The sequence below is a fragment of the Grammomys surdaster genome, unplaced genomic scaffold (assembly GCF_004785775.1).
Source record: "Grammomys surdaster isolate TR1022 unplaced genomic scaffold, NIH_TR_1.0 126660, whole genome shotgun sequence".
Taxonomy (NCBI): Eukaryota; Metazoa; Chordata; class Mammalia; order Rodentia; family Muridae; genus Grammomys; species Grammomys surdaster.
The window spans coordinates 1,201,116-1,218,605 of NW_021621449.1; the positions used below are offsets into that span (position 1 = coordinate 1,201,116).

General features: G+C 51.1%; 1 protein-coding gene across 2 annotated transcripts in view; it reads right to left on the reverse strand.

Annotated features, from left to right (window-relative positions):
* Mical3 (microtubule associated monooxygenase, calponin and LIM domain containing 3) overlaps nt 1-17,490 on the reverse strand; it is a 179,644-nt gene that overhangs the window by 21,063 nt on the left and 141,091 nt on the right. Inside the window, exons 22-27 of one of the 2 annotated variants that reach the window (XM_028761152.1) lie at nt 10,059-10,169; nt 9,020-9,166; nt 8,440-8,522; nt 5,720-7,526; nt 5,154-5,248; nt 802-852 (exon numbers count right to left, since the gene is read on the reverse strand). In XM_028761152.1, the coding sequence (XP_028616985.1) occupies nt 802-852; nt 5,154-5,248; nt 5,720-7,526; nt 8,440-8,522; nt 9,020-9,166; nt 10,059-10,169 (2,294 nt within the window). Of the gene's footprint in view, nt 1-801; nt 853-5,153; nt 5,249-5,719; nt 7,527-8,439; nt 8,523-9,019; nt 9,167-10,058; nt 10,170-14,803; nt 14,942-17,490 lie in introns of both variants that reach the window. The other variant, XM_028761150.1, reaches the window with a different exon arrangement.

Below are 17,490 nucleotides of genomic sequence, written 5' to 3' on the forward strand. Positions count from 1 at the left end.
AGGGGTCTCTTCCCTCCCCTTGTTTGGGATTGCTTTCTTCAGTAATGGGGTCCATAAGGACTTTAGTAGCTACCATCTAAAGAGAAAAGGTCTGGGTGCCTCCATTTTAAATCTCAGTGAATCCAGTCTAACACAGTCTGGGAAACGAACAGTGCTGGTGGCTGCCAGGGTCAGCAGAGGCAGTGGTTGCCACGGAGATGGTAGAAGTGACCTGGCGGGGTAGCTGAGGTGGCCTGTGATCTTAGAGGAGGCAACTGGGCAAGTCTCATGCAGACCCCAATGGATGTCCCAGCCAACTGTACACATGGGCCATCGACACACTCCCAAGCATTCAGTGACTGGATAGACACCGGGCAGCCACTGAGAAACATGAGTGGGAGATTGCCTTCCTTCGTGAGACCCTCTTTAGTTCCTCTAAGAAAAGGGAGCATCCAACATCCAGCTTGGGTCTAGACTTATCTCTCCTCAAGGAGCTCCAATGATACAAGGTGAGGTGAACAGGGAGAAGGTGGTCTTGAATACTGTTCCAGTGTCCCAGTGCCCTAATGGTCCAGAGTGGAGGCTGGTGACCATCCCACAAGGGCAGCTCTGCCCTCACCCATGATGACATGCACTCCAGCCAACGGAAGAGTGACTGTCTCCTCCTCTTTCTGTGACACAACTAAAGAAGGTTCTACTGTGACAGCTGCATGCATGTATGACAGTTAGTGAGGACGCGGCTGCAGGCCCAGCTGGGCTGTCCAAGTGGTTAATCACAGACAGGCATGCAATGAGGACCAGCCAGCGGGGATGAGACACTACCTTTGATGAATATGCTCTCCTGAATGCCAAGGCGTGTGGTACATAAATCGACTTTTAAGGGGATGGCAACGGAAAACAAAACAGAACAGTAATGATAATGATGATTAAAAAATGAAAACAGAATACAGAAATGGAACAAAATCAGTTAGAGGTTTAAAACAAACACAAGACAATCACATGACCACTTCCCACAATGCCACACAAGACTACACAAGGAGGAACCCTGGCTGCTGAGTCTCAGTCAACTCCACTGTTGGAGTTGGGGTTCACTTTTCTATTTGCACCACAGCATACCCTGAACCCCTTTGTGTCTGTTCTTTGTTGTATACCAGTTTGTTGAAATGTGTGTGTGGTGACTTGGCCCTCCTCAGCCACATCAGCCCCTTCCTTCCTTCCTTCCTTCCTTCCTTCCTTCCTTCCTTCCTTCCTTCCTTCCTTCCTTCCTTCCTTCCTTCCTTCCTTCCTTCCCATTCCTGCCATTGAACACTTAGCATGGCATGGAAGCGGAAGTGGTAAATGGCCACTGACCCTCACTCTCTTGACAGGTTCTCGAACCTGGCGGTGTTCTTGAGCAGGGCCACATGGTTTCAGTGTGACACCCAGCTGTCCTGGGACTGGGCAAACCTGCTTTTTGAGAACTATACCCAGTGAAGGAAACCAAAATGGCACAAATCACCGTGATTTAGAGGAAGTACCAGTGTTTGGGCAACTATTGGGACCTCTTTACTTCACACACTGACCAGAATTGCTCAAAGCTTTGGCCAGTTTCCTTTGCTTTTGTGGTCTTCTCGTGGGTCATAGAAAGTGCCTAAAGGTCCCTGTGGACACACGAAGGGAGGCAATTGGAATCTGCTGGTATCCAGGACAGGGGGATGCTAAGGGCGGCACACTGGGGGACCCGCACAGGATACCACATGCATGCTCGCTGGGGCACACACTTGCTACTTTTAGCTCTGGGCACGGGCATCAAGTCTGTTTAGTTCCTCTCTCCCACATAGCTGACGGTGAGTTCTCATGCAGAACCGGACAGTTTAAAAAGGAAGAGTACAGATGTGGTCCCCAGGGTCCTACACAGACACACTTCATGAGCCATGCTGACATCTGTCTGCAAGGACTCCACAGCATCCTCTGATTAGCGCACTCCCTGCTGGGACTGGAACCAACTTGGCAGTGGCAGTGACAGGAATGACAAGCATGACACACTTTGGGTCACCCGGGAAAGTAGGGTCAAGAGCATGGCTAGCTGGCTATGGAGCTGCTTCAGGGCTAGCAAGCAGGATAAGGGGCCGGCAGGGGGCAGGGCAGACCCTAGTGGGCCTCAGTGTCAAAGGAGTAGCTGCATTTAAGAGCCAGATGGAAACAAAAGTAAGTTATTTCTTGTTGTCAGGGCTTTAGATGGCTAGAAAAAACTGGATTGGACTGGGGAGATAAATCTGTTTGTAAAATCTGTGTTTTGCAAGCATGAAGACTTGAGTGGCCGGGCGGTGGTGGCGCACGCCTTTAATCCCAGCACTTGGGAGGCAGAGACAGGTGATTTCTGAGTTCGAGGCCAGCCTGCTCTACAGAGTGAGTTCCAGGACAGCCAGGGCTACACAGAGAAACCTTGTCTCGAAAAACCACAAAAAAAAAAAAAAAGACTTGAGTGTGAGCTACAACACCCCCCCCCCCCACACACACACATAAAAAGCCTGGCTTGGTGGGGTGAGCCTGTAATCTTATAGCTAGGGAAGAATCAGAAACAGGTAGATCCTGACCCCCAAGATTTGCTGTCCGGACAGCTAGTCTAGCCTACGTGGTAAGCTCTTTGCCATACACACATACATAAAAGGTAGACAGACACATGAGTGACACTTGAGGTCGTTCTCTCAGCTTCTCACATGCATGTTACATACGTGTGCTTGCGCACATACAAACAGAAACATAAAACCCCTGAATAATTTATTTTTGTATAATAAACATTTGAATAAAATTAAGGTTTTGGCTTTGAGTGTGCACGTGTCACTATGGAAACCAAACCCAGGCACTTGTTTCTTAAGTACTGACTCAGGCCTTGGGTCTGTGAAGCAGGAAGAGGCCTAGCTTCCTCCTACACCACACTGCGGCCAGAGGCTTCCTTCTCCAGGCAAGCCAAAGCCTAGATTCCTTAGACTGCACAACCATGGAGACTTTATGTAGCTAGCAGGTGCACTCCACAAGGACAAGGCCACTCCTTGTGGTCACGGTGAGTGCTGAGGACAAGCAGGGCCTGGGCAGTGGCAAATGTAGTCCCCTTGCTCCTGAAACTTCTAATTCTGAAAGGATTCAAACCCAGCAGCACTGAAGGAGGAAGCTGGCGGTGCCAGGACACCCTTTACCTTGATTCCCAGATGGTATAGTACCGTGGCAAGCTTGAGGGCACAGTCTTTACAGAATGCCTGAGCTGTTTAGACATCAGAGACACAGTCTCTAGAAGCTTTGGCAGGTATTTCCTCCTCCACAGAAGAGACACATCTTCCCAATAACTACAGTAGCCTCACCTGCTAGGAACTTGACATCTATTTGATGATGGCATTTAAAAAAAAATTACATATCATGCTTGCCATTCACCACTAAATGTCACCAGAGGTGGCAAACCATCCTCTATAGTTTTGTGGGTGTTTTACCCTGGTCTGTTCCCCATGGAGGTTCCATTTTTACTTCCCTCCCCCACCTTTTGTTTCTGAGTCAGGATTTTGCTATGTATCTCCGGGTGGCCCAGAATTCACTAGGTAGCCCAGGCTGGCCTTGAATTTGTTCAATCTTGCCTTGGCCTCCTGAGTTTTAGAGTTACATGGAGTCACCATGCCCAGTGGGTTCCATATTTTAATACCATGCCCTGCCCTCGTTCAGTGAGACACAACATCATCCTAAGAGGCATGTTTGCCATTGCCTGCTTGTCCTCAACATTCCCTGTGTGACCACAAAGGAACAATCTTGTCCCTGGGGAATACACCCAGTACATAAGGTGTCCAAGGTCTTGCTGTTCTAGGAATCTGTGAATGACTTGTTCACACTGCTAGGAAATGAGTTCTTCCTGCTCTTCATGCCTGTGGTCATTGGGTGGTTTTACCAAGATGATGGATCTGGCATAGCCAACTGGGGGCATCCGGCACTCCCCACTGTGGAAAGACGTTTCATTACCTCATGGAGAAGCAGTGTGACTTGACCACAACGGCAAACAGGGATAGAAGACCAATGTGACACAAACTGTCTCCACATGAGCACACTCACCATGGGGGCAAAGGGGACTTCGGGCCATATTCTCCTTTGCTCAGGCTCCTTCAGGTTTCCTAAGACAGTACCTGAGCCTAGCACAGGGATGAGCTTTGAAACTCACGTGCATGCGCACACACCACCTTTGTGCCAATGTCACTGCTCGGAAGACCTCAGCAGGCACACACAGTAGCACACATTACACTGAGTCCTCATGCAGAGCACATGGTCCCCAGGCTTACATTCGGACTCCTGGTGCAACAAATGAGGCCTGGGTGCAGATGATGGAGAGGGAGAGGTCTGTGGATCTTAGGGACTAGGACAGTAGAGAGCTACCATCGTGCCCAGGGAGACTGGCCAGATGAATGGAGAACAAGATAAGAGTGTACTGACTTTTTCTAGTCTGTTGAGTTATTAAAAGAGGAACCAAGTCAGACTGGAGGACGGGGCTGGAACAGGAAGACACTACTTCGGGGAACAGACACATAGTAGGTGCAGAGCTACCACAGCCTGCCCTGGTTGGTTTACACTTCAAGGCTCTTGACTGAGGAGATGACTGAAGTCCAAGCCATGTCAAAAAGGTACACGAGGGAGTGGTCACTGGTAGATTGCCCATGTCTCAGTGGATGACCCATACCAACACCTCTGACTAATGCTGCTTCAGGGTCAATTCTTAAACAAATCACCAGAGAGCGAGCATGACTAGGCCTACTCCTGATGGAACCACCTGGCTTACCCCCACTCCATGCCTGGTGCCCAGTCCATACTTGCATGACTCCAAGCAGTACGTCAGCTCTTCTCCCATTGGCCCTGACAGACTCTGCTCATGGTGTAAATACTCGGGGCAGGCTGCTAACCGACAGAGTACCCTGGCTTCTTCAGACTGGGGCGATACTCCCTCCTACCTGCTGATTTCAAAGGCCGGAGAGACCTCTCTGTGGTTTTTGCTGTTGGCTGTGGCTGGCAGAACACTCCAATGTCTGGCCGCTACAAGACCAGAGCAGGCACTGGCTCTCCACCCTGGCTTCAGACTGCCTTTCATAGCCTGCTGTTCTATCAGAGAATGAACTGATGCTTTGCCACCCTCTCTCTGAAGCCCTTCAGGGACTGGGCCCACCCACCTCTCGTTTGGACTTCTGGGAAGACCTCTCAAGGATGTCATCACTGGACAGGTCTGAGTCCTCTGAGAAACTCAGCTGGCGCCGGAGATGCAGCTCTGTTGGGTGAAGGAAATCCAAGTGAAACCGGCAGCCTGTATGTACTCCATGAACCCACGCTGCGGGAAGTCAGCCACAGGCGGGTCTCTAAAAGATCCTACACAAGGATTCCTCTTCCTACACAAGGAAATATGAGCTTGTCCCCAAAGGTGATGGGCCCAACACCAAACAAATGACACCCTAGACACCTGCTCAAGACCCCTTGGCAGGACTCTCTGCTCCACTCAAAATCAGGCACATGTATGGGGTCACGTGACTCTGGCAAGGTTACCAACAAGAATCTACCCTACTGAGTTTCAAGTTGGCAGGTGCCTTGCTTCATACAGCAGGCCAGGCTGAGGTGCATGTGGCTTGTTCCCTCTCCTAAGAATCCCTGTGGGAGCAGCCCAGGAAAGTGGATCTTTGTGAGCTGAATGTCTAGGGAGGCACTCCTCACACCCGTCCTGTGAGTATCCCCTGGCCACGCTTACCTGGTCTCACCATTGGAGATGCCCTGCGCTGGCCAGAGTCCACTGTGGCGCCACTGGACGGTGTACTGGAGCATGATTTCTCATCGCTCTTCTTCTTCTTGTCCTTCTTGTACCCAGAGAAGACTGATTTCCACAGGGACTTGGGCTTAGCTGCCACGTCTTCTGGGAGGCTTGGGCTGGGTTTCTCTGGGGGCCTGGCTTCCCCTTTGGGTTTTTTCTCTTTCTTGTTCCTGCGGGGGGAGAAGAGGGACGACCTCTTTTTGCTCTTTCCACTGGAGCCCTCGGATGAGGTGACAGAGCCATCAGGGCCTCCTGAGTCTGACGGAGGGGAGAGGATCTCTTCGCTGGTGGCTTCATGCTTCAGGGTAGGCTCCTGGGACCCTCGGAGGCGTGGGTGTTTGGTGGACCCGGACCCTAGTTCCTTGCCCTGGGATGGCGCTGTGCGGGACCTGGAGGACGCTGTCTCCATGGCCTGCATCCTGCTCAGCTGTTTGGCCATGGCATCTCGCAGTGCCTGGCTCTTCACAGACTTCTCCCTGGCTCGCATGCGCTCCTCAGCCAGCTCCTTGGCTTCTGCCGAGACCAGAGGCAGTCCCCTTTTCTGGGGTTGCACATCATGCTCCAGGGGAGGGAGCCGCCCGTTCTCCTTGTTCAGGAGCTTCTCTGAACGGGACCAGCAGGACGGGGGTGTGAAGAACTTCTCCTGCAGACTGGAGTCTTCGGTCTTATCATCGTAAGTGTCCTCCACATCATCAGCAAAGGGGATCTCATCCACACTCTCCACAAAGGACTTCCGGACCTCCTCCCTGGGGGGCTGGGCTGGCTCCCGTGGGGGCCGCATGAATGAGGCAGGGGTGGGAGGTGGGATAACTGAGGCCTCCCTGTGCTCCAAAGTCTGATGGGGTTTCCTTCGAAGGGTTGCAGGCTCCTCGTTGGGGGGTGGGGGTGGGGGTGGGCTGGAAGGGGGAGTGAGCATGGTGGAGTCTGAAGTGTTGAAGCTCTGGCTGCCCAAGGTCTTCATGTTGGAGGAGCTGCCATGGAGGCCCAGGCCCGAGCTGCTAGACAGGTCCCTTCGTTCCTCCTGGTTGTTCCTCAGCTCCTTGTCAGAGGGCGACTTTGGGGTCAGCAGTGGGGGCTGGTCACCAGCTGACTTTGGCAGGCCCAACCTTTTAGGAACAGGTGGAGGTTTCAGAAGGGAGAGACCCTCATCCTGAGGCGACTTTTCAACTGAGTAGGACTTTAGGGATATTGGCTTCAAGGCAGGGGATGGGAGGCTGGGCTCTGACCCCTTATTCCGGTCCACAGGAGTAAGGCCCAGGCTGCGGCGGATCTCAGCACTCTTCATCCAGAATTCTTCCACCAGATCACTCCGCTTCATGGCCTCCTCCACAGCCAGAGGGCCACTTAGTCTGTCTTTGGGGTCTCCTTGGCTCTTCACAGGGAGTGGAGTGAGGGGTGTGGATGTTTTGGCTGGCACCGGCTGGAAGCGTATGGGGGACTTGGTGGGTGACGGGATAGAAGCATCCGAGGAAGGCTGAGGTTGGGAACAGATGGGGAGTTGGGTGGAGGGAGGTGTGGGAGGAGTGGGAGGGGCCAGCAGAGACTCTGGCTTTAAGCTGGTGGGTGAGGTAGGCGACCTGGCTTCTGGCAGGGCCACAGGCTGTGATCGGATGGGCGAGCGCACAGTTTTCTGTTCTTCAGGGGTGTCAGCTTTGGGCTTTTCTCTCAGGAGCAGAGGTTCAGGGAAAAGTGGCTCCTCGGGGGACTTAACCTTGGTGGTGATGGAGGCAAGTGGGGACTTGGCCTCCTACACAGAAAGAAAAGAACAGAGGCTCAGAGATGAGGGTTTCAGAAGCCAGCACCTTCTCTCAGGTGGCCTTCTCAAAGGGCCTGCATTTACTGAAATAAAATCCTCTCCATCCCTTGGCCATTATTCACAGAGCTGCAGGAGAAGCTTCCTCATTTTCTGCTCTACTTGCTAACTTTTTAAGTCCTCTCTGCTTAGCTTGGACAGCCTGAGCTTCCAGGGTTGGTTCAGCTCACACACATCCTTGCTTCTTGGTCCACTCACACGAACACTGGCCAAGGGGGCTAATGAATTTGGCTTTCATCCCAACCCACAATAACTAGAGCTCTGGGGTTCCCTGAGCCACTAACATGCTTAGCGCAGCCTGCTCCTGTCACACTGTCCCTCTGAGCAATCATACACAGACATTTATAACACCGCTCTGGTTCTTCTAAGCTTAACTATTGGAGCATGCCATGTTTCCGGAGCCAAGGGCTGGGTTTGGATTCCTTCCTGGTCTGCCCTGCACATGGTACTTCCCAGACTAAGGACCTCAGACGTTAGCTGGACATGGGTCATTCTCTAAAGTGTCACACACTGTTGGTGATCTAGAGATATACTTTTCATTTAAGTAGTTACATATTTATTTTACCTAAGGAAAAAATATGCCCGTTATAAACCTACAGATACATAAATATCATTGCATTGACTTAAAAATAAACTTGCCCATCCACAAGGACTGAGGCAGCAGCTGCAGCCTGCACCTCCTCAGTGGCCTTACCTAGCACAAGATATGACGTTTTTAGAATTTCACAAAATAGGGTGGCTACAGGGCTATATCTCCTCTTTGTCACCATGGGCCCTAAGATGGAGTTTCTTCAAGGTCCTACCTAAGGTCCCATTGACACCCCCCCACCCCCTCAGGACTACTTACCTCTGTTCCAGGGCTGTGGGCTGGGGAGAACAGAGCAGCTTGTCTCTGAGGTGGCTGGCTAGGGCTGGAGACTTGAGAAAGAGCTGGAAAGGAGGGAACACAAGGGTTTATAAAAGAAGTTAAGTCCCTTCCACTCTACAGGAGTTAGGGTGCAGTCATCTCCATGGAGAGTCTTCCACTATAGCCAGCCCCTTGCTGAGGGAGGAGAGCTGGGACTCAGGTTAACTTGCGCTGTGTTGGGTCTGCCCTCAGGCTATTCAAGACAAAAGTCAAGTTGACTGCCCATACCCAGGGTGGTCCTGCAGCTGGCACCCTGGTAATTATATGTGGCGGCTATGATCTGGGTCTCAAGCTTTGTGAAGTGCCTTTGGTCTTCCCACACTCTCAACAGCCCAACGACAGGTACTACTGTCTCAGGCTGTTTGTAGAGAGCTGTGGCCCCAGACAGGCAAGGGCAAGGACAGGGATGGTCGGGGCTACTGCTGGGCACCATAGGCTGTATTCTGAAGGCCGTCTCTGGTATTATGAACATGCCCCTGCGGGCTCTGGTGTTCTGGAAGTCATTCCTCCTACCCCCTACCTCTTTCCTCTTGTTTTGGTGGATCAGATGGCTTCTCTTCTTCGTTTTCTGACACTCTCAGCTCCAGCTTGGCTTTTGCCTCAGCCTGGCTCTGTAGCCGGTGTTCCGTCTCAGCGTCAGAAGGGATATCATCAGACCAGTGCTGATCTGAAGGATGTGGGCGAGACACAAGCTTTTACACATTTTGAGCTCTGGATGCGTTCCTTTTCTGTGTCTTGCTTCCTTAGAGAGTTGCTCAATCCACTGTGGCATGAGGGTCTGAACTAGGCTCGGCAGTCCCTGCAAAGCAAGCCTCTTACCAGGCCTGATTTGACGCTAAGCATCTTGTCTTCTGAGTTTGAAGTTTGCAGAAACCTGTGGTGCTTTTCCTTTTGTTGTGTGCAGGAATGTGTGTGTATGGTATGTATGTATGGTGTGTGTGTGTAGTGTATGTTTGTGAGTGGTGTATGTGTGTGTATGGTATGTGTGTAGGTATAGTGTGTGTGTGTCCTCATCTGTTTGTTGTGTGGGGTGTGTATGTTGCGTGTGTATGCTGCATGTGTATGCTGCATGTGTATATGGTGTATACACGTGTATCTTCATCTGCGTGATGGTCAGAGGCTGACACTAGGTGCTTTGCGTTGCTCTTCACTTTCTCACTGAACCTGGAGCCTGCCTTTCAGCTTGACTGTTGGCCTGTGAGCCCCTGAGGTCATCCTGTCTCCACCCTCCTCCATGCATGGCTTTTACAAGGGAGTTAAGCACCCCTGCTTGTGCAGAAGATACTACACCGAGTCTCTGTAGTGACCCCCCCCCTCACGTAGTGATTGTGACATAACAGGCTGTGACAGAAAAGCAAAGTCAAAAAATCCTTTGGGGGTGCCAGTGGACTTATCTTCCCTTTTCTCTTGCTAGTCTCAGAATCTCCCCGTTTGCCCCTCACCTTCCTCCCTAGACTTTCACTGTAAAGTATCTTTTGTGAGTCCCACCCACTCTGGTCCTGTCCACCGAGGTGTAACAGGAGGTCACAGAGGTGGAGAAGGGAGGCTGGGCCCCATACCATCCAGTTCAGCACCGGTGTCTCCAGGGTCTCCATCCTCTGCAGCTTCCCCCTCCGTCTCCGCTGGCTCCGAGTCCACGTCCTCCTCTAGGTCATCTTCATCCAGAGGAACTGTAAAGCAGAGATATTCAAGGACAAGAGGAAAGGGACAGACAGACAAATGCCTATGCAGGGCCCAAGAAGACAGTAATGCATAGGCCATGGGGAGAAAGGAGGCCCCCCCCATAACATGGAACACACTCTACAAGCAGTGTGGGTGTCACGGCCATGTGTCCACTCTAGGAGGGCCAAGTAGAGGCAGGAGAGAGGCTTCTGGCCTGGAGGTATCACCTTTTCCCCAGAGGCTGCCATTATGAGTTCCTCAAGTCAGTCATAATCAAGGGATGCTGTGAGGCCATCACCGTTGCTTCTAACGGTGCCTACACAACAGGCCCAGTGCTGGCCCCTGATGTGCCAGAGGGCCCTGTTCCTCATGTCCACCTTTGGGTGACAGAGCTTGGGTCTGAGGGTCATACGTCTCACACAGGGCTGTGCTGTGAACCCACATGTGGAGGCCGATGCTTTTCCAGAGACAATTTAGAGGAGTTTATTGAAGCAGGAGGGTGGACCTGAGGGGCTATGTAAAGATTCCGTTCTGCCAGGCGTGGTGCTGCACACATTTAATTCCAGCACACAGGAAGGAGAGGCAGGTAGATCTCTGAGTTTGAGGCCAGCCTGGTCTACAAAAGCAAATTCTAGGACAGCCAGAGGTATACAGAAAAACTCTGTCTTGAAGAAAGCATTAAAAAAAAAAAAGCCCTTTCTGGGCTCAAGAATTGCTCTTTGGGGCTGCAAGACAAAGCAAGGGGCACTCATCCCGTTTTATCTACCCTGAGGTGGACAGTCCGAGTTTGTACACCACCTGGCTCTTGCCTGTGTTAGCCGAGGCTCTACTGACGGTACAGAAGCAGAGCAGGGAGGAGGAGGCTCTGCCTAGGATGCTGTCAGCCTGAGGGTGATAGTTTGTGTTTTGGGGATTTGGGTTTTCTCAAAGCTGAGCTGAGAGTGGGAGGGGCCAAGTCAGCACAGGCCACTGAGCTCACGTGGTGACAAAAGTTGAGAAAGAGGCTCAAAGAGGGGGTTTGATGCGGGGTGTGGGGGGCAGGGGGACTATGAGGAGGAAGCAGTCCTGTGAGTTCTGCTTTCTTTAATCCCTACATTGTACACTTTTTTGCACACTTACTTTTAATGCAACTCACAGGACTTTTTTTTTCTTTTTTTTCTTTTTTTTGTCTTTTAAAGACAAGGTCTCACTATGTAGCTCTGGCTGGCTGGGAACTGGCTGTGTGTAGACAAGGCTGGCCTTGAACTCAGAGAGCCTGCCTCTGCCTCCTGATGAGAGGCATGTACCCAGATGAACTTTTTCAAAGCTGAAACTGGAGAACTATGGCAAACAAGATTGGAAAAACTGCAGACAGCCCAGGGTTTACGAAGGAGTGGCTGCACTCCAGGTAAAGTTCTGGGCTCCTGAACCTCACCACCTGCTTGCTCTTTCTGAGATACCAGCACCATCCAGGGAGTGGGCAGTGCCAAAGTACTCTCTTATGCCGATGGCATTTGCTAGGACAGAGAAGGGAGAGAAAATCAAGTGTCCCCACAGGTCTAAAACTTTCCAGTGATCTTCCTGTTTTGGGACACTCATGGGAGACAATCACCAGGGAATGTGTGACTATGATTCTGGGGACACAAACACCTACTGAACAACAACCCTGGGTCCAGCTTCAAAACGAAGCTTTGTACTTTAATGGTGAGGTCATCCTTGTATACTCCGCCATGTAGAATAAGAGGCCACTGGAAACAGATTCTGGACCTATTCTGGAGGGCCCTTGTGCCATCGAGGTGGTAACCACATTCTCTCTGGCAAGAAAGTTGGAAACACTATAAAGGAGACCACTCCCCAGTTCCCCAGGCTGGCCCAGCCTGGTCCTGGTCTCTTGTTCCTTCCCACAGTTTTCCTACTAAGAAACATCTGACGTAGAGTCGAAAGGGTGGGGGTGTTTCTACACTCCTGGGAATACCTGGAAAGAAACGATGGTCACACATATCAAGAAGCAGACACTTGAGAGCTACTGTGCAGCGGTAGCGGATGTGTGCTGAGACACAGCTAGAGCAATGGAACTGAGGGATGGAACTCTTGTTAGGATGGAGCACTGCGCTGGAAGCGGCCACACAAGTGAGGAGCAGCCACACGCTATGGAAGCCGGGAGTCACCGTTTACTGTAGCTGCCTGTTAGGACATCCTTCCTCCTCAGCCTCCTTCTTCTAGCTCAAAGGGTGATAATAACTCAGCATTAGCTAGACTAGACTGAATCCTTTCCCATCACACATGTCCGCTTTCAGCTGCTGGTGGACAATGGGGGTAAAGTCGGTAAAGATCCTCAAGCGTCACCCTTACTGGTCTCAGAAGTCACCCCCAGGACATCAGTTCCCAACCAGTGGGGGACGCTGTCTCCTTTTTTTTTTTTTTTTTTTTTTGGTTTTCCGAGACAGGGTTTCTCTGTGTAGCCCTGGCTGTCCTGGAACTCACTCTGTAGACCAGGCTGGCCTCGAACTCAGAAATCCACCTGCCTCTGCCTCCCAAGTGCTGGGATTAAAGGCGTGCGCCACCACCGCCCGGCGACGCTGTCTCCTTTATGGGGTATGTGGGATTAGATGGAGACTGTTCAGCGCTGAGGACAGAAGCCGAGGACTAGGTATCCTGCAGTGAGAAGGACTGTTCTTCCCCAAATGCCAAGCATCGATCCTTGAGAAAAAGGTTTCTAGTAAAACAAGTAAGGATAGCTGAGACTTTTCAGGCCATCTTTGGCCTGTATAGCTTTGTCTGGGACCCAGCTTTGCTGCCATGTCTTGTACAGCTTAGCCATGCCCACCGCTCCTCACAGCTCCTCTTAGGCAAACTTTGCAGGAATTCCTGTTTTGATTGCTCCTCTGACACACTGTAGGTTTGTGGGACAGTATCTGATTTCACTCCACATCCACCGCTACCCAACTTCACTTCTATGGGTTTAAGACTTCAGTGTAAAAAGCTTCCTTCCCTCTTGGGTTTCACAGCCAGCTACTAACGATCATTTCTAAGAGGTGTGACTCCATCCTATCTCCACTGTTGGGTCTCCAGGCTGCCTGAGGATGGAGGATGCACTTCTGGTCCATGCACAGATGGGCTGTCTGACAAAGCATGCACGAATCCCACCCCACTGGCTTTGCCCTCGCATGCACCAGCGACAGGAGCTGAGTCCTAGAGTTAAGGCACCAGCAGAGCCGCCTAGAGAAAGAGGTTATAATGAATGGGGGGGCGGGGGGTGTCAAATATCATCAGACTACCTCCGGAGACAGTATCCAGCCAGGCCTGTACTGCTGCGCGGCGTACGGAGGGAAGGCCGGTCACTGAATTTAAAACAGATGATAAATGCAAAATTAAACATTGGTAAGTTCTCAGCAGGGAGAGCTGAAGTCTGTCCTAAAATTCAAAACAGAGGAAGAGGAACAGAGACATCATTAGACAGACAGCCAAGTGGTACTAACACAGGGTGTGTATGTGTGTTCCAATGCTGGCCTTTGGGACAGGTATTTGGATAAGGAGAAAAGACAGAACTTGAGAGAGGGCAGCTTTAGCTAGGGCTGCGGACTTGTCCTTGTCCCCATCTTGCGGGTCATCTTGATGTCCTAGAGGAATAAAACATCACACAAAACCCCAAGCTTTCCCATGGATCAGAAGTGATCTTCTAAGGACACCAAGCCTGACAAGGCAAGCAGCCCTGGGAGGCACTGCCCCAGCCAGAGACAGTGATGCCACCAAGGGTCCTTACATGGAAGACGGGAGTCAAAGAGAATGACATATGATCACCACAACTCTAGCTGCGCTTTGCTCTCTTTTTATTGTTATTCCTTAGAAGAAGCCAGAGCCAGGGTATGAGGGGTAGATCTGTAAGGTCAGCTGCTCTGGAGGCTGAGGCAGGAGGATCTTGAGTTCAAGGTCAGCCTGGCTAGCTTAGTGAGTTTGTCTAAAAACATAGAAAGAAAGAAAGAAAGAAAGAAAGAAAGAAAGAAAGAAAGAAAGAAAGGAAGGAAGGAAGGAAGGAAGGAAGGAAGGAAGGAAGGAAGGAAGGAAGGAAGGAAGGAAGGAAGGAAAGAAGGAAGGAAAGGAAGGGAAGACAGAAAGAAAGAAATCAAAAAAAAAAAAAAGAAAAGAAAAAAAAGCCAGGCATGGTAGTGCACACCATTAATCCCAGTACTCAGGGGGCAGAAAAAGGGCAGGTCTTTGTGAATCTGAGGCCAGCCTGGTCTACACAGCAAGTTCCAGGCCAACCAGGGCTACACAGTGAGACCCTGTTTTAAGCAAACAAATAAGAAAGGAACCAGAATAAATTCCATGGCGACCCGAGGTACTCTGTGTGTTCCTCCTTACTTTGACTCCCAAATACACTCCCCTCTCTCGTCCTGACATGCACTCATGCAACACCCACTCTGAACATACTCTGAGGAGGGACAAAGAGTGCCCTGCTGAGAAACACAGAAGACAGCAAAGTCTAGGTCTTTTGAGTCAGGTCCATATTCCTGCTTTGCCTCAGAACTCAGAGAACTTTACATATTCTTGAATGACAGGCAAGGACAGTGGTCCCCCTGCAGACAAAGCCTCTGCAGCCACTGGAGGGGCTGAAAATGGGGGCTCAGGACACACATTGGACTCTGGGACTCGAAGCAGTTACCTCTAGAAGTGGAGGACTCAGAGGCTGGGAGCGTCCTCTCCTCTGCCTCTCTCTCACGGATGTGTGTCCAGTGCACATCAGCCTGGATCGCCAAAGGATCCACTGCGGTTATGATCTGTTGCAGCCTCTTGTTCCCGGCTAGGGAGCCAGGTCCCCAGGAAGGAGGGTAGAGGGAAGACAGGAGGGACCAGCAAACAGTCAAGGGAAGGAGAGAGGAGACAGGACAGGAAATGAAACAGAGTTACAGTGTTTGCCAGGCCCAGTGTGAATAAGAAAGAGGTAAAAATTGAGAACATGCATGTTTAAATGTGTGCACACATGTGCACACATGCACACATGAACATACACACACACACACACACACACACACACACACACACCTTCTGTTAGTTAGGTTTGATTTAGTCATTTTGAGCTTCACATAAACTTCTTAGTACAGTGAAATCCACACTCCACCTCCAAATGCAGAAGGAATTTTTCCTTTCCATCATGAAATGGATCTGAGGCCCACACTGCCCAGGGTGGAACAGGGTGGACAACCCTCACCTTATAGGACCACCACGCCGAGGCCCCAGGATGTGGCTGTTACCTAGCACAGCCTGAGCTCCCGAGGACACCCTTCCTGTCAGTCACAGGTGGGCTAGGATGGTGTACCACTCTGCCAGGAGCCAGCCAACTAACCAGGACAGACGGGTGCGCTGCTGGAACTTTCATTTTTACCCTCTGCAGTAAAGCTGCTGCTGGGGAAGAAAAGCCCTTGGGCCAGAGAGCACATGCTGCATGCTGGCATGGTGGTGGGAGCATTGACATAGGGGACGTGGTCGGCATGGAGGGTGGGGACAGCAGCTGAAGATGAAGCAGAGATCTGTCCTGTGAAGTCTGGAACTCCAGCATTCAGGCAGGACTGAGACCAAAACCTCTTCCCTACTGTGAGTGAAGCCCTTCCTTTCTTCCTTACAAACTGCATCGGAAGCCCTTCTGACCTCTCTGGGCACGAGATCTGCCTCTCAGCTATATAAAAACCCAGCAGCTCCCCCTGCATTCACTCTTGCTGCCAGAGCAGGTGGAATTCACATGCAGCCCCTGCCCCGAAGGACCCTCTCTCATTAGTGCTTGGGTCATGCCACATAGTAGGGTTAAGATAGCGGGACAGCCAGTAACTAAGGAGCGTGGGGGTGGGCACCAAGGAAGGAAGGGCAGCTATTCAGGCAGTAAGAGCAGGTGCCACCGATCTGAAGGACTCCAGCTTCCAACTGGAAGTGTATGTCTGTTCTCCCCTTGATAGCCTTAACTAGGTACCACCTGTCACTACCAGGGAAGCTTATAACTAAACCTAATAAAGATGTGGCATGGCATAAAAGCCAAGCAATTTCTCCAATGTGGAGGTTAAACTGTGCCATAATGTGTTGAGTTGGCTGCGCAGACTCTCTTACTGATCTATATGAATTTACAGCCCATCCCCAAAGACAGTCTGCCCAGATGGCACTGCTAAGGGCTGAATCCTGGCAAATGCACTAACAGCTTAGATGGGTCAGGACCTAGGAGGGTGAGGCCCAGAGAGAAAGGCTGCTCCTCTCTTTGGCTTCTAAGCCTCAGAGGGAAGAGTTGAGCCTTTTCTCTGAGGCTGTGCCTTCTGCCAGCACTTACAGACTTGTGGTGTGTGTGTGTGTGCTGTGTATGTGTGGTGTGTGTAGGTGTGTGTGGTATGCTGTGTGTGTGTATATGCTCTGTGTGTTGTGTGTGATATATATGTGTGTGCTGTATGTATGCTATGTGTATGTGTTGTGTGTATATATGTGGTATGTGGGTGGGTTGTATGGTTGTGTATGTGTGTTGTGTGTTGTATGTGTGTTGTGTACTGTATGTGTGTTGTATGTGTGCTGACTGTTGTATGTGTGTCGTGTACTGTATGTGTGTTGTATGTGTGCTGAATGTTGTATGTGTGCTGTGTGTGTATGGTGTATGTGTGTGTGTGGTGTGTGTGGTGTGTGAACGGAAGGGCTATCAGCAGCATGGAGACCCTGGGGTGAGACTGAAGAGCTAGGCAGTGAGGTTTAACTGGATAAAGGGAACTCAGAGTGAAAGCTACAGGACACAGGTGGGGTTACCGTCCATAAACCTTGTTCTCTGTCCTCTGGGGATCTGCTAACTCACATGCTCATCTGTGCTTTGTCTGGGGAAGCTGGGTTGGGGACAGGTGCCCAAGTATGCCCAGAGCCTTTGAGAACAGCTTTACAAAAAAGACCTTCCACGTGGGGCCTGCTCTTGGAGGCATATTTTAGATGGCTTCTTGGGAGCTGGGGTGGAAATGGCCAGGAGGCAAAGCGGGTACCTTCACATGTACCCATTTCTTCTTCCTTTGAGAGATGCTGGAGCCACTGGCCTTGCAGGAGTTCTCTGTCCCAGGGGCAGTACTCCCCTTCTACAGCAGGGGGAGCCAGACACCCACAGACAGCACCAAGAATCCCACAGGGGGACAGGTAGAAAAGGGAACAGAGGGAGGAAAGAGAAGAGAGAGCAAAGTTATGCCGCATGCAAGTGTGTCCTGCCACTCGTCCACACAGGCATCCAGGTCCTCAGCCTGTGGGCAAACTCCCGGAGTTGTGTTGGGGCTAAAGGCTGCTGAGTATTCACCATCACATGGAGTAGGCAAAATATGTTTTCCCATGGGAGCTCTGAAGGGCACA